Source organism: Coenobita brevimanus, chromosome 5, assembly GCF_032717465.1.
Source record: "Coenobita brevimanus isolate Jiangsu-jjx chromosome 5, ASM3271746v2, whole genome shotgun sequence".
NCBI lineage: Eukaryota > Metazoa > Arthropoda > Malacostraca > Decapoda > Coenobitidae > Coenobita > Coenobita brevimanus.
Window position 1 is genome coordinate 7111660 of NC_136958.1, and position 23420 is coordinate 7135079.

At 44.0% G+C, this 23420-nt stretch overlaps 1 protein-coding gene across 1 annotated transcript in view; it reads right to left on the reverse strand.

The window, feature by feature from the left end:
* Positions 1-21623, reverse strand: part of LOC145397265 (uncharacterized) — a 58687-nt gene extending 37064 nt beyond the window's left edge. The window contains exons 1-2 of the mRNA XM_080270465.1: positions 18468-21623; positions 11170-12678 (exon numbers count right to left, since the gene is read on the reverse strand). Of these exons, the coding sequence (XP_080126591.1) occupies positions 11170-12678; positions 18468-20888 (3930 nt within the window). The 5' untranslated portion in view covers positions 20889-21623. The remainder of the gene's footprint in view (positions 1-11169; positions 12679-18467) is intronic.
* Between the last annotated feature and the right edge of the window lie 1797 nt (positions 21624-23420).

Sequence of the window (23420 nt, forward strand, 5' to 3'; positions counted from 1 at the left end):
TCCCTGGAATTTTTCACTGATTTCATCCATTGAAATAAGCCCTATGTCGTATTCTTATACCAAATAATATATACAAGAAAGAAATCAGGTAAGTGAGAGTGCCATACACCTGGAATTGGCTAATTATCACCTGACAACACCTCACGTGCACTCGTTCGCTAATTTTCGCTGTTTTTTTCCCCTTGAAATATGCCGTATAATCTATTTTCGTAATAAATATACATGTAAGGAGAGAAGGGAGAAGCCTAAGTGATATTTACATTCACCTGGAACTACCTAATTTATAATGTATTGTCTAGATTTCCTGCCAATCATATCAGTGCTACACAAAGCTGTTTCAAGATTTAACATTGGTAGCTCTGATTATATATCTCCTAAGTAGGCCTCTAATCTATTTTCGTAATAAATATACATGTAAGAAGGGAAGGGAGAAGCCTAAATGATATTTACATTCACCTGGAACTACCAAATTTATAATGTATTGTCTAGATTTCCTGCCAATCATATCAGTGCTAGGCTTAGCTGTTTCAAGAGCTACGTTGGTAGTGCTGAATAACCCTCAAGTAGGCCTCTCAACCCGGGCCGGCCCTCCTAGCAGTTCTCTCTCAGATTCCGAAGAGGAGGTACGGCTCATCCTCTTGCTGACTTCAGAGCCTTTTTTCACCCCCATGCAAGGGCCCTGTGACCTTTACCCCCTACTAAACCTCGTGTGGAAAGAGGTAAAGGGCTGACAATTGATAAAAGAGTGACTACGATCTTTCTATTGAGTAAAACAGTGCAAGTGGAATTGTAAATAATGTGTAAACAGCAAGTGAAAGTAATGAATGTAAATATACGTGAACAATGGAAAATAGTTTTATAAGTTATTTCAAGTGACAGTGCACAACACAGTGTAAATAAAATAGAAATGTAAATAACGTAAATAAAATAGAGAACGTAAATAGAAATGTAAATGAGTAGTATTATAAGAATACGAGTATATACCCTAGGAGTAATGAAAGTGAAAGTTTCACTCTAGCATGTCTGAATGCTATGAGTTATGAGAGTGAAGATGAAAGTGACATTCACTCTCAGTGCCAGTATACAGGACGAGAAAGTGAATGCTACGTATTTTACTGAAAGAAATTGAATCCCTACAGTGACAATAAACTAATACTACTGAAGGAAACTTATGGATAAAGACTGTAGATATATATAAGCGTTATATAGTAATAGAAATATAAAGTGTGAGGGGTTTTATGAATAATAAATGACAGACTACCATGAGCGAACTAGTGCCAGTGCGACGATCAGACGCGCTCGTAATTTCCATTGCTTTCAAAGTGTTTTTTTTTTTTGAGTATGGATCCCAAACTACTTGAAAATTGTAGAATACTGTTTATAGTGTTTGTATCTGGCTGTGGTAATCATATTACGGGTTGTCGGGAAGTGTAAAGTGGAGACTTAGTTACCCTACTTCAGAGGTCTCCACAAGTCCTACGGTAACCGACGAAGGCTCAACAATCATTCCAGGAGAAAGCTGAAGGTATGTGCCATAAGCATATGTAATTTTATTATTCTAGGACTAATAACTGATTTTTGGCAAATATTTTTTGAGAGTCTGTCGGAGCCCAAATAACCCCGCGGCACACGCAAGTCATTGGTAAACAAGCCCGCGGTGTAGGGGTTAAACATACTCACATTTTCCAATTCCTCACCATCCAACCTCGCTGTACATTCACTGACTTCACATCTCTCAAAGACCATCACTTTACTCTTCCCTACATTCACCTTTAGATTCCGTTTCTTACACACTCTCTCAAACTCATCCACAAAGCCTTGCAGCTCCCCTTCGTCTTCACTCAACAACACAGTATCATCTGCAAACAACAGTACAGTGAGTTTCCAAACACTATCCTCTCTCACCAGGGCCACTCCAACATCCACTACTCTACCTTGTACCTCTTTTATTACCCCATCCATGTACAGATTGAACAACCATGGAGACATGACACATCCCTGTTTCAACCCAACTTTCAAAGAGAAATATTCACTTAGTTCACCATCCACACGCACTGCAGCCTTCGCACCATCGTACATACTCTTCACAGCATTCAACAACTTGCCATCTACTCCATATATTCTTAACACTTTCCACAATCCTTGTCTATCCACCCTGTCATATGCTTTCTCCAAATCCATGAAAACCGCATACAACTTCTTTCCCTTCTCTAGAAACTTTTCCACTAAAGATCTAAGAATGAATATCTGATCTACACAACCTCTTCCCTTCCTAAAGCCTCCCTGTTCTTCTCCAATTAATTTCTCTGTTCTTTCTCTAACTCTGTCAATAAGTATCCTACCATACACTTTTCCTATTATACTAAGAAGACAAATGCCCCTATGATTACCACACACTTCTTTTTCCCCTTTTCCTTTGTACAAGGGAATAATTATACCTGACTTCCAATCCTCCGGGACTCTACCTTCCTCCCAGGCCAATCTGCACATCTTCCACATCCATTCTACTACTATCTCTCCCCCATGCTTCAGCATTTCACCACACACTCCATCAATTCCTGGGGCTTTCCCCAATTTAACTTTCTTCATTGCTTCCACAACTTCTATTCTACTGATTTCTTCCTGTCTTCTCACCTCCCTCCTTCTCCCAGCCATTCCCCAGCCACTTATACTGGCATTACTTCCATCCTCTACGTTCAACAATTCCTTAAAGTGTTCTCTCCATCTGCTCACTTTTTCTCCCTTCTCTACTAGTAATCTACCATTTTTATCTTTCACTCCCCTGCTAACTTCACTTCCACCCTGTCTTACTCTTTTCACCTCTTTCCAGAACATTTTCTTACAGTCCCTCCACTTTACACTCAAATTCCTTCCAAATTCCTCATCCACTCTCTTCTTACTCTCTCTTACTAATCTTTTCACCTCTCTCTTTCTTTCTACATATAACTCTCTCTTCTGCCTCTCAACTTCTTCCACGCCCCTATTTCTCATCCATTCATTGTATGCTTTCTTCTTTTGTGCCACAGCCTGTTTCACCTCTTCAGTCCACCACGCTGTTCCTTGCACCCCCCTCCGTCTTCTATTCCTTCCACACACCACATCACATGCTGCACATATTTCTTCTGTAAATATCCTACACACACCTTCCACGTCTCCCATCTGCTCCAATTCATATTTGCCCAATCGTTCCTCCACTTCTCTCTTATGCTCTGCCTTTTTCTCATCCTCTTGTAACATTTCCACTCTCCTTGCAACTACTTCCTCTTGTCTTTCCCTTCTTCTATTCCTCCATCTTACTTGAATTTTAATTCTGGCCACTACCAAGTAGTGGTCAGAAAGTCCACTCCCCCAACCTCTATAAATTCTTGCATCCATTACACATTTTCGCATCCTTTCATCCACACACACATAATCAATCATTGCCTTCCTTTCATTCAGTTCACCACCCACCCTTCTCATCACTCGCCATGTATACCTGTGGATCATTTTATGCCTGAAGAGGGTATTGGCTATCACCAACCCCCTCCCAGCACAGATGTCCACTAATGCACTCCCATTCTCATCTATCTCAGCAGGCACACCCCACTCACCAACTATTCCATCCATCTTCACATTCCCAACTTTACCATTCATATCACCAATCAGAAACACTCTCTCATTCCTTCCAAACTTTTCCATGCACACTTCTACATTTGTCCAGAACTCTTCTCTCACTCTTCTAGCACGATCTTGCGTTGGCGCACACACACACACAATCGCCCACATTTGTATTCCAACTCAACTTTACCCACACAATCCTTGACCCAACTGATCCATACTGTCTTATGCTCCTCTTCCATCTTTTACTCACAACTATACATACTCCTTCCTTTGCCCTCTCATTCTCACCTACTCCTGCACATATACCCCATCCATACTCCCATTCTCTCACACTTTCTCTCCATTTTGTTTGTTATTCCACATACATCCACTTTCACACCCTCAAGCACCTGGACAATCTCTCTTTCACCTCATCATTCGCTCCCCTTACATTCCAAGTTCCAATTACCATGTCCTTTGTCCGGTCCTTGGTCGTCATCGTTTGGTCAGTCCTTGTCCTTGTCCGCTAACCCTTTTAGTCGCCTTTTACGACAAGCAGGGATATATATATATATATATATATATATATATATATATGTCGTTTTCGTTTTTAACCCTTTAACTGTGGGTGTCATCTCAGAATGACACTGCAAAAACTGGACCAAACCGCGGGTGTCTTTCTCGAATGTTTGTGAATATTTTGAATACCCCGCGTTTTTTCCGTGCGCCAATTGTTTCAAGGGAGAGTAGCTATTAAGTTCTTTTACTCCAGCCGACCCCCACCTCCCTCCTCCCACCCCCCGGGCCCCCCACCCCACCCCTGACCAACACGCATCATTATCTGTCCAGCTGTGTGAGTGACAACACCGCTGATGTGGCAGTGAAGTGCAGACAATTACAGTGCCTTTTACCTGCCTCAGTGAACACAGAGTGGGTGTTTATCGTATGTGCATTGTTCATACATGTTTATAGTATTATTATCAGAATGAGGTTGGCATTTGGTAATGGTGTGTGAGCGAAAAATAGTGATTGCAACACCGCTGATGTGGCAGTGAAGTGCGGGCAATTACAGTGCCTTTTACATGCGTCAGTGAACAGAGGGTGGGTGTTTATCGTATGTGCAGTGTTCATATATGTTTATAGTATTATTATCAGAATGAGGTTGGCATTTGGTAATGGTGTGTGAACGAAAAATAGTGATTACAACACCGCTGATGTGGCAGTGAAGTGCGGGCAATTACAGTGCCTTTTACCTGCCTCAGTGAACACAGAGTGGGTGTTTATCGTATGTGCAGTGTTCATATATGTTTATAGTATTATTATCAGAATGAGGTTGGCATTTGGTAATGGTGTGTGAGCGAAGGTAATGGTGTGTGAGCGAAAAATAGTAATTTTAGATCGCTCACTTCTAACGGCACTACCCATCCAGTGATAGTCAACGAAATGATGAAACCTACATCATTGCAAAGCCAAAGGTTAGTATTTTCTAATGGTACCTTATTTTTCGCTCTAGATTTATTCTGTGCAGAGTTATAAAGGTTTAAAGTTTGTTTACATTTTGGCTGAAACCCCCGCGGGAGAGGCCAGTCGGGGCAAAACAATGCCCGCGGTTAAAGGATTAAAGGCTCCAACATGCTTGCATGCGTCGGCCCCGGTCACCCAATGGCGGCTCTCCACGCTGCACGATCCATTGCAGCCTCCCTGTTCAGTCCCTTAACCCTAAGGTCACACTTAATGACCTCGTCCCATGTCTTTCTCGGTCTACCTCTCATAACCCCACCCTCATTATTAACACTTCTCACCTTCCTCACCCAATTATCATCCCCCATCCTCTCCACATGTCCAAACCACCTCGATCTACCTCTCCTCATCACAACACCAATACACTCCAGTCCCATCCTACCTCTCAACTCTTCCATTGTAAACCCAGCCCCTCCAGGCCTTGGACGCAGGGACGTACTGCACATCCACCTAATCATTGTCATTTCTGTAAGTCTGAGCCGGCGAATATCTTCCTCCCTCACTGCCCAGGTCTCACTGCCATACAGCATTACACTCCTACCACATGCTGCATACAAAGACCCCTTAGCACGTAGGGAGAGCCCTCTCAATGTCAGGAGAGGCAAGAGCTCCTGAACTTCTTCCAACCACTTCTCACCCTAGCCACAGAGCTAGCTCCAGCCCCACCTCCAGCACACAACATGTCTCCCAAATAACAAAACTCTTCCACACACTCAAGAGATTCACCTGCAAGTTCAATCCTTTCACGTCTGACAATCTCCACCTGATCACCCCGGCACGCCGTACACATAAAATCAGCATTATCTCACAGTCTACCTCTGATACCACTACATCTCTTATGCACCCATTTATCACACACATCGCACAAGATGGAATTACTTCCCACACCCTTGTGGCAAACTGCACATGGCCACTCTCCCTCGTCTTTGACAGTACCGCCACCAACCCTAGACATCATCACTTTTGTTTTATCTGCATTTACCCTTAAACCCTTTTGCCCCATACCATCTCTCCACCTCCTAAACCTTTTCTCCGCCTCCCTTTCATTCTCTGCAATCAACACCAAATCATCAGCATACAACAACTCCCACGGGAGTTCGTTTCTAAAGTCACGTGAAAGGGCTTCAAGTACCATGATAAACAACATGGGACTCAAGACTGACCCCTGATGCACACCAACATTCACGGAAAACTCATCACTCAAATCTCCATTCACTCTCACCTGGGTGTGAGCACCCACATACATGGCCATAACCACCCTAACCAGCCACTCCTCCAAGCCAAGCTTTCTCATTGCCCACTTCACCACCTCTCTAGGGACTCTGTCAAAGGCCTTTTCCAAATCAACAAAAACAAAACAAAGATCCCTTCTCCTACCAATATATTTTTCCTGAAGCTGTCAAACAATGAATATGGCATCAGTGGTCCCCTACCTGGCATAAACCCAAACTGCATCTCATCAATATTCACAATTTCTCTAATCATACCTTCTAAAACTCCATTACCTTCATTATTTGATCTAAAAGGTTTATACCTCTATAATTTCCTCTTTCCAAGGCATCACCCTTCCCTTTATACACATTTACAAATACACTCTTCAGCCAATCATCTGGGACAACACACTCATAAATAATCCTATTTATCAGGTCAGTGACTAAACTCACCCCTATATCGCCTGAGGCCTTCAACATTTCGGCAGTCAACCCAGACACACCTGCTGCCTTCCCCACCCTCATCCTGCCTATTGCCTTACTCACAGTAGCACTATCAATCAAAGGCCCAGGGCCAGACACTGGATCTGCTGGCTTCAAACCTTCCCTGTCCCAGTCAAACTCCTCATTCAACAACCGGTTATAATGCTCTCTCCATGCATCTTTAATATCCTCACTGTTCACCACTACCCTTCCTTCATCATTCTTCACACACTGCTCACCTATGATATCCCGATTATCCCTCTTCACCTGACCTGCCACCCTAAATAAATTTTTCCTTTCCCCATGATTTAGGTTATCAAGTAATTGTCTCTGAGACTCAGACTTTGCCCTGTATACCTCTCTTCTAGCCCTAGCTTGGCAGCCAAATATTCCTCTTTGCTACCACCCTTCTTCCATTCCTGGAAAAGCCTTCTTTTCTCCTTAATTGCAGCTTCTACACCCTCATCCCACCACCAAGTTACTTTATGTCTTGGTGGTCCTCTTGTCCAGCCGCATGTTACATCAGTAACTCTCAAGAAATTATTCTTGAGGGCTCTGTACTGTTCATTAATGCCTCTGTCTACAGCTCCCTGTTCAGCCACCACTCTCCTCAACTTGCTATAGAAGGCATCCCTTACTACTTGGTTTTTCAGCTTCCATATTTTCCTCCTAGGCACATAAGTCCTCTTTTTCATCACTTGTTCTTTAAGCACCATATCACAAATCAATAGTTTGTGCTGCTGCACACACTCCTCACTTCCTATAACTTTAACATCCCTCACTAACCTCCTATCGGCCCTCCTAACCAGAAAATAATCTATCTGACTGCTATTTCCCCCAGACTCATACGTAATTAACCTACTGTCTCTTTTCCTAAAATATGTGTTGCACACAATCATGTCTATTGCCTCCCCAAACTCGAGTATCCTTTCCCCTTCTGCATTCCTTAGACCATACGCACATCCCCCATGCACTCCTTCATAACTTTGTGCTGCTTCACCTACATATATATATATAGAGAGAGAGAGAGAGAGAGAGAGAGAGAGAGAGAGACAGAGGGAAGAGGAAAGAATGAAAGAAAGAATGACATAAGAGGAAAGAAGGAAAGAACAACAGAAGAGGAAAGAGGGAAAGAAGGAAGGAAGAGAGGAAAGGTCAGCCACCCAAAAGCGGCACTACATCGTGTGTGTGTGTGTGTGTGTGTGTGTGTGTGTGTGTGTGTGTGTGTGTGTGTGTGTGTGTGTGTGTGTGTGTGTGTGTGTGTGTGTGTGTGTGTGTGTGTGTGTGTGTGTGTGTGTGTGTGTGTGTGTGTGTGTGTGTGTGTGTGTGTGTGTGTGTGTGTGTGTGTGTGTGTGTGTGTGTGTGTGTGTGTGTGTGTGTGTGTGTGTGTGTGTGTGTGTGTGTGTGTGTGTGTGTGTGTGTGTGTGTGTGTGTGTGTGTGTGTGTGTGTGTGTGTGTGTGTGTGTGTTTGTGTGTGTGTGTGTGTGTGTGTGTGTGTGTGTGTGTGTGTGTGTGTGTGTGTGTGTGTGTGTGTGTGTGTGTGTGTGTGTGTGTGTGTGTGTGTGTGTGTGTGTGTGTGTGTGTGTGTGTGTGTGTGATATCCATCTATCCATCATCCAAGCCTATGTTGCCCCATGAAGAGCACAGGAGCCTGGGGCTAGGCAAGCTGGTCCTGACATTTATGATGAGAGTGGCCAGCCTCACTCACCCTTGAGTGGCATTACATGAGTAATAAACCCCAACCACCCCTTGGATGTAAACCTAGACAGGTTCAATCTGATTGGAGCACCTTAATTGTCCAATAAACCACCAGGTGCCATAATTTGGTTATATGGCTACCATCCAGTGTAGTAAATAGTTTCCTGGTGTACAGGAAACCATTTGGCATGTCACTCAGTATAGAGTCACCTGTAGACAGAAGGAAGAGAAACAATAAAGGAAAGAAAGACAGAAGAGGGAGTGTAAAGTCATCCACAGGCAGAAGGAAGAGGAAAGAATGAAGGAAAGAAATACAGAAGAGGAAGGATGGAAGAGAGGAAAGGGCAGACACCTAAAGCAGCACTACATCAAGTGAGTGGATGGTGAGTGCTATATATATATATATATATATATATATATATATATATATATATATATATATATATATAGTACACACACACACACACACACACCAAACAACAATCCATTGAGTCATATTAACATTCACACATCTTCCAATCTTCCAAGCCTTCAAAATCTTCACTCTGTCTCACAACACAAAATAATTCATTTTTTTGGGGGGGAGGGTGGACACACTTCACATACACCTGAGACTGCTACTCATTCAAGTGATGACCAAGTTAAAAAGGAGGTCCAATCCTTCTGATTTACATCTCCATACGGTATATACTGTGCTTAATCCATCTATTTCAAACCCTTATTACCACTAAGCTTCACCAGCTTCCATACTCATATTCTCTCACACTCACTGACCATATCCATCCTTTACAATACAAAATGCTGTACTTACCGCGTTTGTTTTCATTCACTAGAACATCACACTGTGAATCGCCTTCTCTGTCATCAACCATCATTTTATCTACATTTACTTTCATTCCTTTCCATTTGCTGATACTGTATGTATAAAATTTTGAAGCAGTCTCCAAAGATCTCATCTACTATTAGCAAACCAGCACTGCATCATCAACAGATGTCAGATTTAAATTACCCTATTACTCACCATTCATCACCAGCTTCATTCCACTTTGCATAATACAATGTTTTAAATACATACTGGGGAGCTGTTGCAAGATGTCACCTGTGCCATGTTCACTAATGATAACAAACCATCCTGTGCTGGCCTCCCCTACCCATAATCACTCCTCCGACTCTATCTCCCCTTATCAGTAAGATACCGCCTCAAAAATGGCAACTCCCCAGCTGGCTCCTTTGTACAAACAACTATATGGCTGGATTTATTTTATGATTTTCTGGCATCCACAACTTAAATGAACTCCTGATATTCTCTATGTACTGTATATCTTAACGTTCATCTTGGCATGGGGTTCATTCGAGAATTTACATGGTACACAGTCAAATCCTGCTGAAAAAAACCAATACAATGCAGTATTTCATATTCAATATACATCCATAAGGAAATGTCTGAACTGGTGTTGAGTTTAAGTACCAGACTGCTGATGGAAAACAAAATAGTGTATGGTATACAATAATGAAATACTACAAACAGAGATATCAAAACATTACCTGAACCTTGACCTCAGTTACAAAGCTTCTTTTTTATGCAAGGAAGAAGGAACCAAAGGACAGAAGATGACAAGATTTTTCCTTCCAAGGAAATAAACAAATAAAATAAGAGAGAACCAAATTCAAGATCTGTTCATTTCAAGATGCTTCGACACACTATTTAAAAGACTGGAGGCTGAAGGAAAAAAAGACAGAAGACAGTTCCAGAGTTAACCTGCTGCATACATTCTTGAAGGATTGGAAGTACTAATTAACTCTTGCATTAGAGAGCTGGAAAAAAAAAAAAAAAAAAAGTGACAGTCTGCTGCCAGACCGGTGCTACACACTAGTAAAATGCAACAATAACTTTGTTTAAAATGAAAACTTTTCCATCCATCCACCATCCAATCTTAAGCTGCCCCATGAGGAACGTAGAAGCCCGGGGCTAGGCAGTTGGTCCTGACATTTAAGATGAGAGTGACCAGCCTCACTCATCCCTGAGTGGCATTACATGAGCAATAAACCCCAATCACCCTTTGGATATAAACCTTCACCGGTTCAATCCGACTGGAGCACAATAATTACCCACTAAACCACCAGGCGCCAACTTTTCCACTCTCAGTTAAGTCTGTAACACAGCTGTATGTTAAAACAACGAATGCGCTTAGCCAATACAGAAATTTCTGTTAGTTAGGTTAACTACTTTACCAATTTAAAATGCATTCTGAAGTGGTGGCAGACATGCACCAATAAGCCCATGCCATAAAGTGCAATTTCACAGTTCCTGAGATCTAACTGTGGACTGGTTATGCCACAAAGTAGGCTATATGCCATACCAGAACTTCACACCTCTTCTGTAGCTACTGTATTATAAATGCCCTTTTCCTTTCTCACAGCTACATAAGGTATATCTGCAGCAATGATTCTAATGTGTGCTTTAGGAAGAGTTTATCCTCAAACATTATGCATCACCTTACTATAATAAGCTGTATGACTTAAACTTCACTTATTTAAGACACTGTGATCATCTGCAAATATGGCTATTCTTTCAACCACACATGCTCTGTGAACTGTCACAGCTGTCACATCTGATATATATGTAATAATTAAGTATAAATTATTAACACGGTACCAAAAATTAAGTGGACTTTACCTCCTGATTTTGCGGAGACAATATAAGCTTCACTTGTTTAAACTGTTGTTTGTTGACTGGAATGACCATCCCTGAAGTGACATGGGGTGATGTTGAGGTGGCAGCAGTGGTTGTGGTGATGATGGTGGTGGTGGCAGTGGGGGCCTGGGGAGCAGTTGTGGTTACAGTGGTGGTTGTGGTGGTGGACGTGGTGGTGATGGTTACAGTGGTGGCAGAGGGAGCGACAGATATGTTCGGCCCGGGTAAGGTCGAGGTATCACAGTGTCCGCCGGCGTCCCCAGGAACCATAGACACAACTGGGCCGGAGACTGCCAAATTATGAGATGTAGATTTGATGGCTGGGGTGTTGAGCCCATTAGGAATAGGTGCCAAGGGTAGTTGCTGCTGGATGGTCCCACTCGTGATGGTTCCAGTGCCTGATTTTAAACGTTCGTGTAGGCTCTGCTTTGCACCCACAGAGCCACCGGTCACTGTTATTGCAGTATCCAATTCTTTGTCCTTTTTCTTCTTTTTATTTGATTTTGATTTGTTTTTGTTAGGGTCTATTATACTTTGACCTCGCTGCACAGTGGCAACATACTCATTTTGAAATGTCTGAGTCTTGTTGTGGGTTTCACTACTTTTTGCTACAAATGAGCTTGTGTGGTTTGTTTGACTAGGAACATTATCTTGTAAAGAACTTATGATTTGGGAATGACCTCTCGATATTGGCACATTGTCTGTGTTAGTATAAGTTACACTAGTATGTGGAATGAGAGCAGATGTGGAAACAAACTGTTTGTGGCTTATGATAGCACCTGACACAACACTGTTTGTAGCACTAGAAGACACGATCACAGCAGAACTGGGAGGCACTTGGCTGGCTTGACTCGGCACCAGGATGCTGAGGGGAGCTTGTGGTGAGGAGATGGTTGAAGTGGCACTCTCAGCCAGGCTCACCACACCACCAACACTCACCAATGTGAGCACTGGACCCCCCTCCGTCACTGACACCTGCACCCCCACCCCTACCCCCTCCCCTCCACTGCCACTTGCCACAGTAGCAGTACTGGGTGCAGACTGGGGTCCTGGGACCAGCGAGGTGACAAGGGGCGGTCCTGCACCACCACTAACCCCAGGTGGAAGCTTGTCTGGGGTAGGGAGGTGAAGGGTCTGCAGTAAATGGGTGTTCTGGGCTACCCGGGAGATGTCTACACCTGTCCCACTTTTTCCAGTCACCTGGGTCAACTTGGAAACACTCTGCAGTTGCAATGACTTAGTCTTTGACCCTGGCACGGCTGGATTGTGAGAGGCCTGTGTTGGGGTTGTCAGCAGCTGAGTGAAGGAAGGCAGTGATCCCACAGGCAGGCCAGGGGTGGAACCGGGAGCAGCAGGGAGGATGGTAGGCATGGAAGAGGAAGCAGGGGTGCTGGCAAGGGTAACCAAGGAAGGAGTGGGAACAGTACTGCTCACACCACCCACCACCTGCACACCCTGAGCCTGACTCCCACCTACCACTACACTTCCAATCTGCAATGGCCACAATAAGTATAAATATATCAGGTAATTTCTGTCCAAGAAAAATGAACACTAACATATTTCATAGCACTCAAAAACAATCTGGTATTACTGTGATGTATCACATTAAAATTCTAATACTGCAATTTACATTAGAGTTACCACAGTACAAGATTCTTCTTAACCCCTAAAGACTGCAGATTTCCCATCCTGCCTGGCCACTGAACCACAATCAGGGTCTGATTTTGCAAATTTCACTGAGGAAAATTTTTATCTTATAGATTTCAAGAGCTTGATCTTACACACCAGTATGTGTATACTGTAATTCATCCTCATATGACTAATGGTTACCACATTATTGACTCTCAAAGAATGTTAAAAAAAAAAAAAAAAAAAGTTACCCCTTGCATATGGAGAAAATGAGAAAAAATTGCATCCAAGTACATTTTTTACAGATTTGAAGAGCTTGATTTTACACACCATAAAATGTATACAGTATATCACTCTCATATGTCTAATGGTTAGTGCATAATCGACCATCAAAAATAATAAAAAGTCACCTCTCGCTTTGAGTGAGAATGGGATGTCATAAGAGGGATTAGGGAGGTAGAGGGAGTGTGGGGGGCATCAGGAGGGGGGAAAGAGAGGGAACAGGCCTGCCACACACAACCAATACAGTCTAGAGGGTATGGGGGGTTGTTTGGGTGGGAGGGGACACAGAGGGCAGGATCCAATGAGGCAGAGGGACGTGCAGAGATGATGTGGGAGGGGGTCCCTCCCCACACCCAGGGAGGGGGCCAAATCATGCCTCTCCCTACCCAATCTCTTGGTTTCCATTGGCTAAGTATCATTTACTTCATGAAAGAGGCAGGACTTCCACTCACGGGGTTTTGGTTGCCAGTCTACAATCGCCTGCAATAGGTCTCGACGCACAAATTATGGTTGTGGCCAATCGCCTGTGATAAGCCTTTAGGGGTTAATGCCCAAGTATCTGACAATTCACACTAATGGTAATGGGATGTCAATGGTATGAGAAAAAAAAAAATGCAGCAAAGTACTTACAGATTTCTTTCAAGTGCAAGACACAGTATGGAATAAGCAAACCAATAACAAATACAGTAATGAACCAACACCAAGAAATTCTCAACCAAGACCCATTTTCCAATTCCAGGTCTGTACAGACAGTAACCAGGAACTTCAGCATGTGTTATGAGGTTTAGTTTAAACTACCAAGTGTAATGTTCTCTTGCACAGGTACAAAACTTTATTAATGGATGATATTCCTACTTCCTACTGCATAATAAAGATCATCAGTTTTCCTGGACAACCTCTACCCCTACTGAAAATACTGTAATGTCGACATATCATGCTGCTAAATGTTTTCCATTACAATTCTGTTGTACAGTAACTGCATTACAGTAATCTGGAGATGAGGTGGGTACTGGCTGTACCACGCAAACCTGCATCACCCCCTCACCCCACCCCCCTCCTTTTTTTAATGACCACAGCCACTCAAGCACAAACCAGGATCTATGTGATCTAAGTACTAACATGCTTTGATTGTTATTGCTGTTGCTGATCAACCCCAGTCTGTCTGGTCAAGCAGATCCATTAACCATTGCTATGCAGCTGCCCCTGCTGGGTTGTCCTGTGCAGTTAATCAATGTTCCCTTATGGCTGACAGCATCTCACCACGGTGAGGCGCAGGAAGTTCATCAAATGGCACGCCGCACTTGTGCAATTATTTTCCTACAGTGTTGTCCTTCAGTCATCCACATCATAGGAAGTATTAAAACTTACCTGCTAATTTGTCAGTAGCACACATGCTTTTTTTTTTATTTATTTATTTAAAAATACCAGGTAATTATCATTACTGTATCTCCAACACTTTTCTCCCTCCCGGGAACCCTCCAACAGGATGGCTATGACCTCCACATTACTTATTCCTCACACACCTCTTTCATACTCTCAGGAACTCTTCTTTCTCTACCCTCCATTCACCACTGTACTGCTCTACTCTATAGCCACACTACATATGGCATTTCTCTTTCAACATTATTTTCAAGTCTCATTTTCAAAGAATTTCTTTGGCACCCTATCTACTTTACAGGCATTCATTAAGTGTGTCCTTACCATCTCAGTGTATATCTCTCTATCTATTATGCAACTTCTCATCTCATCCTCATTCTATTCCAAAATAATCAAATAAAAATAAAATCAAATTATTCCACCCTTTGGATCCTTACATTAAGGAGGGTCACAATACAGCTGGTATTATCTATGGACTGGGAACTTAAACCAAGTATGAAAACCAGTTAATTATTCCTCTATTACTTATACCATTCATCCTGCTTATGTCTGCAACTGTTTAATTTCATTTTATTTTTGAAGGCTCCAACATGTTTGGATATGTCGGTCTTGGTCACCTAATGGCAGTTCTCCATGCTGCTCAATCTCTGACAGCTTCCCTATTCTGTCCCTTAACCCTGGGGTCACACTCAATGACCTCGTCCCAGGTCTTTTTCAGTCTACCTCTCGCAACCCTACCCCTAACATTCACACTTCTCATTTTCTGCACCCAATTATCATTCCCCATCCTTTCCAAATGCCCAAACCATCTCAATCTACCTGTCCTCATCACATCACCAATACAATCCAGTCCCATTCTATCCATCAACTCTTCCATAGTAAACCTAGTCCCCCCAGGCCTCACACTCAGGGACACACTGCACATCCACTTAATCGTTGTCATTTCTGTACATTTGAGCCTGTGAATATCCTCTTCCATTACTGTCCAGGTCTCATTACCAAACAGCATTACACTCCTAACACATGTTGCATACTAAGATTCCTTAGCACGGAGGAAGAGCCCTCTCAATGTCAGGAGAGGCAACAGCTCCCTGAACTTCTTCCAACCACTCCTCACTCTAGCCACAAAGCTAGCTCCAGCCCCACCTCCAGCACATAACATGTCTCCTAAATAACAAAACTCTTCTACACACTCAAGAGATTCACTAGCAAGTTCAATCCTTTCACACCTGACAATCTCCACCTGCTCTCCCCGACACACTGCACACAAGAAATCAGCATTGTCTTGCAGTCTACCTCCAATACCACAACATCTCTTATGCACCCACTTATCACGGACACTGTACATTATGGAATTACTTCCAACAACCTTGTGGCAAATCACACATGGCCACTCTCCCTCTTCTTTGACAGTACCACCACCAGCCCTAGATACCATCACTTTTGTTTTGGCTGCATTTACTCTTAAACCCTTGTGTCTCATACCATCTCTCCACTTCCTAAATCTTTCCTCCACCTCCCTTTCATTCTCTGCAATCAACACCAAATCATCAGCATACATCTCCCACAGGAGACCATTTCTGAAGTCACGTGAGAGGGCTTCAAGTACCATGATAAACATCAAGGGGCTCAAGACAGACCCCTGATGTACACCAACATTCATGGAAAACTCATTACTCAACATTAACCTTTAACTGGTTGTGAGCACCCATATACATGGCCATAACCACCCTAACCAGCCACTCCTCACTCCCAAGGTTTCTCATTGCCCACTTCATCACCTCTCTAGGGACTCTGTCAAAGGACTTTTCCAAATCAACAAAAACAATATACAGTTCCCTTTTCTTTCATATATATTTTTCCTGAAGCTGTCGAACAATGAATATGGCATCAGTGGTCCCTCTGCCTGGCAGTAACCCAGACTGCATCTCATCAATATTCACTCTTTCTCTAATCATAACTTCTAGAACTTTCTCCATTACCTTCATTATCTGGTTTAAAAGTTTTATGTCTCTATAATTTCATCTTTCCAGGGCATCACCCTATTCTGAAGGTTATTAATACTGCCAGTACTCTGAAAAGCTTTGTCAATCACTGCCCAAGTTTCACTCTCACATGAGAGACATCAGTGACATACTTTCACACAGGGCCCTCTATACCTCCATACAAACTACCTTACCTTTCAAAACTCCTCTAAAGTTGACAGTCATCTTCCTCCCCTACCTTCAAATATGTACTTCTCATTACAGTACCAACATAATCATCCTTACCCTTTTTCCCTACCATACTAAGAAGTTGGGGTACGGTAGAATCTAGTAATAAGAAATGAGACAATACAAGAGTAGCTATATCAACTGTAGGCACTGCGATACAAGCCATACAACTGTTACACAGCTATCATGATCCTGTAATCTTGACTTCAACTCACAAGCATCCATCTGTACATTTATTTTTTTATTTTTTATTTTTTTTGTTCTTCACAGGTACACTCCACATAATATCGTATTTCGTGGCGTATAACGAGTATATATTTTTTCTACCCAAAAAAATGCTCTCAGAGTATGTCCTGCACTTTAAACAATGAAGTTACCTATTTTAATAGGGAAGGAATAGGCCACAGTTGAACCAAGAAGTGGCTATGCCTTCCTGAAACTGATGAAAGCTTACCTCTGTATTATTTTTATCCTTCACAGTCTCATGGCTGTGTTTACACTAGGCATGTACTACTATGTTATCATACAGTGAACAATTCTTCAATCTTTATCAAAGTACTGTAAGTATATCAACACTTTTGTTTTTCACGTGACCGATGACACTCTGAATGGCTTGTTTACCGCCAACTCTATGGACAGTGTTGCCAAACAGAAAACTTCAAAAGCACTAAGCTCAACTCTAAAACATGCAAAACAATAGCGATACACCACTACACCCAGATCAGTTATGAAATTCGTCTCCAAGACGGATTGGCCTGCTAAACTTAATATCGTAAATACGGTAATGAAGTTACATGAGTATCCATAAAGAAGTGGCAATTTCCTTTCAAGTAAACAGAATGACGGAATATGATGTCAGAGTTACAACAGAATTTTCGTCAGCCTTGGTAACTGCTGTTTGGCAGCTGGCGTGTCGGGCCAAAACAAATGCCATATGGCAGTTGTTTCGAGTGGTTTGAAGTGGTTTGATATTTTTTCTCTGGGATTTCAGATTCTCCACAGATATATCATTACACAACACAGGTACCAGTACATCTGAAATCAGACTGTTATTGTTTGTAAAGAAATAAACTCGTTAAGAGAAGAATAGTAAGTATCCAACGAAACATCATGATATGGTATGTGGAAGTCCTGTAACCTCAACATTCTTCTTAGGCTAGGCCTAGACCTAGTTGTTTTCCAAATTTTCTCTTGAAAACTATGGTGCATGTTATGTGCCACAATGCACTATACACCAGGAGATACAGTACATACCAGATGGAGTCATTCTGTTGGATTAAAAAAAAAAAGGGGGGAGGTGGGGGGGCAAATCCTGTTTACCATACATCAATCAACCAACTCAATTCCCTGTTAATTTCCTAGCCTTCTCGGCATTTATAAACTGCTTTCTCACTCGCTCAAAACTACTCTCACATGGTAAAAGGATTTTACTGTTTCATCTGTAGGTAAAATATTTGCATTTAACTTACAATTTCAAGTGTTTCTCAACATAATACAAAATACTGTATCACTCATTAATAATACATATGGTAATTTCTAATAAGCTTCCTGTGACTGCTGAACTACTGTATTACCATATATATACTGTAAAGCATTTGAGTCCTATAATTCTTCATAATCTACATCATAATTCAGTTTCTCAAGCCCATTAATGTAGGTTTTATGAAGAAATTACATGAAAAATTCTGGACAATACTAGGAAAAGCCAGAAGTTAAAAATTACTGAAATTTGCAAACAAGCTGAATAAAACAATTATATGTAGTGCTGGTTGACATTACCTGTGAGTGATGTGGTGCTGGTGTGGTGATGGTGGCCTTGGTTGGATCAGAGCCAAGAATGAACTTGCCAGTGGGATCCAGCGTGAAACTCATACCCCCAGCCATGTTGGTGGTGGTGATGAGGCCAGGAGGGGCTGCACTGGTCACCATAGTGCCCCCCACCAGAGGGTGTGGCTGTGATGATCCAATTACTATGTGACCTCCACCTTCACCTCCACCACTAAATGTGACAGTGGCTGTGTCAGGTGTAGGGGGTGTGGGATGTACTGGAGGAGCTGGTGTGGGCGTGGTTTGAGTCACAGTGTGTGCTGGCTGAGCTGGACCATTGTTCATTACACCCCCATCCATCCCATCCCCTCCAAGACCTCCTAGCTCAGGTTCATCAAACAACATGAGGTCGCCAGAAATCCCAGTTTCTTTCAAAATGTCATTTAAGTTTATGGATGTGCCTTTGCCCTTCAACTTGTCATCTTTGGGCTCCTTTTCACGCTTTTTCTTTTTGGACTTTTTCTTGGTGGTCTTGTTGGCGTCAGTTATGGTGTGATGGTGTGCAGGTGCCTCAGAAGCCGTCACCATGGAGGCTGGAGGAGCAGCAACAGCATCATCTATCACAGTTTGCTTAGTGGTGGTTATCACAGACGGAAGGGGGGAGGGAAGGGAAGTGGCCAGCTGAAGGGGTGCCCCAGGCACTGATACTTGCACCTGCTGCCCACCTCCTGGGATCTGAATATGCCCCATACTGACCACAGGTGGGGGAGCCACAGAATTAGGGGCCAACTGCAATGGCCCTGAGGCAACCTGTGGGGCCAGAGTGCGCACAGTGGCTCCCCCTGTTGTAAGCAGCCCTTGGAGGTTGACTGTTTGACCAGCTGCAACAGCCACTAAGGTGGGGCCATTGGGGGTCTGGATATGTTGTAGTTGCAGCGGGGCTTGTGGTGCCACCAGTCTGATGATTGGCTGAGGCCCCCTGGCTCCCTGTGCTGCCCCCATCACCCCAGGAGCTCCCAGGCCTGACGGCGCTCCATTCTGCGGGATCACATACGCTGGGCCACCTTGCCCATTGCTAGGGAACACCACAGTCTGAGGCTGACCTGCCTTTGCCCCTGCACCAATCATTGGAGGCTGGCCAGGCATGGGCACCAAGAGAGCCTGACCAGGTGCCCCACCAGCTCCCGATGGACCAGAGGGTCTGACTAGCAGGACCCCGTTTGGCTGCTGGATAAGAAGGGGTTGTTGTAGGCCAGACTGTAATACAGACGGGTTGATAACAAAGCCACCCAGGCCCTGCTGTCCTGGCATCATTGTTGGTTGTTGGCCTGCTCCAATCACAATGGGCTGCTGACCCCCAGGCGTAACAGGTCGTGTGCCCAGAAGTGTCTTCCCAGGGGGTGCTGGTGTAGGCTGACCCACTACTGTGGCCTGGGGTGGTTTTGGCAGCAACTGTGGCTGCTTTGGCTGGATGGGCTTATGTGCTGGGGTGGTGAGAGGCTGGCGGGGCTGTGTGGGTTGAGGGGAGGATACTATCTGGATAAGCTGCCCTCCTGACACCACCTGCTTGACCCCAGGTGCAGAGGGTGGCACCCCTGGCTGAGGGAGGACCATTCCATTTGAACCAACCACCTGTGAGAGAGGCAGCTGGGGTACCAAACTCTGCATCATGCCTACATTACCCATTACCATCCCCGATGGCTGCTGGGGCAACCCTGCAATGCTACTGTGAGTCTGAGGGGTTGGGGTGGCTGCTGGGGATGGGGTTGGGGGTGCTGGGGATCGCATGGATCCTACAGTGTGTGGGGAGGGGGCAGGGGAGCGAGTAGTGTAAGGGGCAGGGCTCTGTACAGATGGATGTGGGGACGGGGTGGTGGCATGATATGGCGAGGGACTGGGCGAGGTGCGAGGGAGAGCTGCCCCAGGGGACTTGCTCAGTACAGGGAATGGCGAGGCTGGTGTGGTGGGCTGGACAGACTGGTGTAGGGTTACTGTGTGAGATGTTTGTTGTTGCTGCTGTGGGATGGCTGGAGTGCTAGTAACATGCAGTGGGGTTGGAGCACCACCTAAGCCACTGCTGGCCATTTGAGTAGTGGTGGTGATTAACTGACTGTTGTTAATTACTTGATTACCCTGGATGATCTGTCCTCCCTGCAGCACTTGACCTCCTTGTATAACTTGGCCACCCTGCAGTAACTGCCCCCCATGCAGCAGATGTGGCCCTGGCAACACCTGACCCCCCTGCAGCACCTGGCCATTGTGCAGCACCTGGCCCCCAGGCAGAATCTGGCTGGTGGGCAGGACTTGTGTAGATCCCGGAGTCTGAATGAGCTGTGTACCAGGCAGCAACTGTGTTGGGGCCGAGGTGATGATCTGGCCCCCTGAAGTAATCACCTGGTTGGGTCCCCCCACCAGCTGAACCCCACTGGTCATTATCTGCTGAGTTGGGGGCTGACCAGGGACTTGGGTAGGGGGCTGAGTGATGACTTGTGGAGTAGGGGGCTGGGAGGTGCTTAGCAGGACTGTTTGGCCACTCTTTGCTGTAGGCGATGTCTGGTGCTTGATGGGGCGTGGGGCCGCCGGCACTTGTGTCTGCTGCTGTTGTGTTGGGTTGGTCACCTGCTGGATGGCTGGATGGCGAGGGGCTGGGGCAGGCAGGACGGTGGGCAGTAGGCTGTGCCCTGTGTTGGCCTGGTGTAGTGGCTGAGACTGGCTGGAGGACTGCTGGGGTACTGGCTGTGTAGGAAATGCTGCAGAAGAGGCTAGCAACTGCTGGAGGGTTGGGTGATCATTTTCACGTCCGCCCTCTGCTCCATCTGTATTAGAGGCTCCTACCACCAGTGGTGCCCCAGTTACCTGTAATGCTACATTCTGCTGTGCTGGGATTGTATGCTGCTGTGACTGCTGTTCATGCTGCTGCTCCTGTGACTGCTGCTGCTGCTGTTGTTGTTGCTGTTGTTGTTGTTGCTGCTGCTGCTGCTCTGGCTGTTGCAGTTGGTGATGCTGCTGTGAGTGACCTGCTGTCTGACTGCCAACAGCCGATGGGGCAGGCACAACAGATGATGCTGATGTTGATGATGCTGATGATGAGGCAGGGAGCGACGGCGAGGGCAAGACCTGCTGGAGGACATGAGGGGCGACCTGGGAGGGATTGAGCGGGTGTGGGTGCGGGGGTGGATGCGAGTGTGGATGCGGATGATGAGGGTGGGCAGCGGTAGCGGCAGCAGCCCCCCCTGCTCCTGCACCCCCAGCCGCTCCTCCACCACCCCCCCGCACTTGCCCCAGGAACTGTCCATCGAAGACGAGACTGTCTAAGCAACTGCTGACCAGTCCAGAGTCCGTGGAGGAGGTCACATTGTCGAAGCGAGGTGAGTCCAAGCCCTGCCAGAGTAGACCGTCAGTGGGGAAACTCTGCTGCTGCCACGCCAACCACAGCAGATAGGTAGAAGCAAGAGCATCACAGAGACAGGGAGAGAGAAAGAGGGGGAGAAAAAATAAAAAACAAGATTAAAATGTGAAAAAATAATTAAACACAACACATATCATGGAAGAACATAAATAAATGAGGACACTGAAAACTATTTTCTAAATCATACTGATTTGGAACACATAACAAACTATATAAAAGAAACTAAGAAAATCTGTTTAAAAAAAAGTACTGTATTCTTACGCAATATAGATTTATCATAATTAAAGAACAGAGAAAGGAAAGCGGATGAGATAAGGAATCAGTGACTGAATTTTATATAACCTTAAAGCTTCACAGCACTATATTATAGATCTTAATATTATAATATACAACATAAGTACTGTAATAAAATATGAGCAACTGCACTGAGAAATTTAATTATATTCAGATGATTAAAATAAAAAAAGGCAAGTTTCATTCCTGCTGTTGTTGTTGTGGTCTCAGGTTCTTCATGATGCTCCTGGAGATCTTTTCAGATTACGCTGAGAGTTTGACTATGCTCTGAGAGTAATGTGTATGAGGAAAGTGTTTTGTCATGTGAGTGGGTGGCATTGATGTGAGAGCAGGGTATGCTTACAGTTGTCTTGTTGGAGAGCTTGGATCAACTGACTGACGTGTTACTGATATTTACAATGTTTGGTTTTTCCGTCTCAGTTGTGGCTAAGTGAGTTGCCTCTCTTAATCATCTCTGTTTGATAATCTATCTGATATTGACTTGCGGAGAAAAGTAAGGCTTGAAATTTTTCTTAAAACTACATAAGGAACAAGGCATGGACACAGCCTTGTCAAGAAACAAAAAAATGTGTCCATACTGATGTCTTATATTTATTCATGCCACTTCAGAGAAATGCATTTAGCTTAGGAGAGACTAAACTTTGAAAGGGTTACACATTGCCAGATGCCCTTCCTAAGTCAAATGATATCATCTGGGGGTAGCCAAAACAAACTAAAATAAGGCAATATCCTAGTGAAAGAGTTAACTGTTTGTTCTACATTTTGTGTGATGTGCCCAGGTTGTTTGTGTGAGTTTAAATACTGTCTGTAGCTGATGCTGCTTTCAACATGTGGCAATGACACTATGGAAGGGAGTTGACATAAGTTCACCTAATATTTCACGGTGAAGTATTAACATCAGTTCTGAGCTACAAATATGAAATAACAAACATTTGAAAACACTGGTATGTACTGTACATAACTTCACTACTTCATGGGACTGTACATGTACAGTACTATCCTACTCTCTGTCTAAATCTGCTTTAGATTATCAGTGCTGTACACTTTCCAGAAAAAATGTGATGAACCTATCATGCTTTTTTCATAAAGTTTATTCTCATGATGCTTATGAAGACTGAATTCTAAGAGTGAATGCAAACATCTCATTCAATTAACACCTACATTCTGATGATGTATTATTTAGATTATTCTTGCTATCTCCAAACAATTTCACTAAATTTAAGAGATACTTTTCAGTTATGAGGGATAGGTATAGCCTTCCT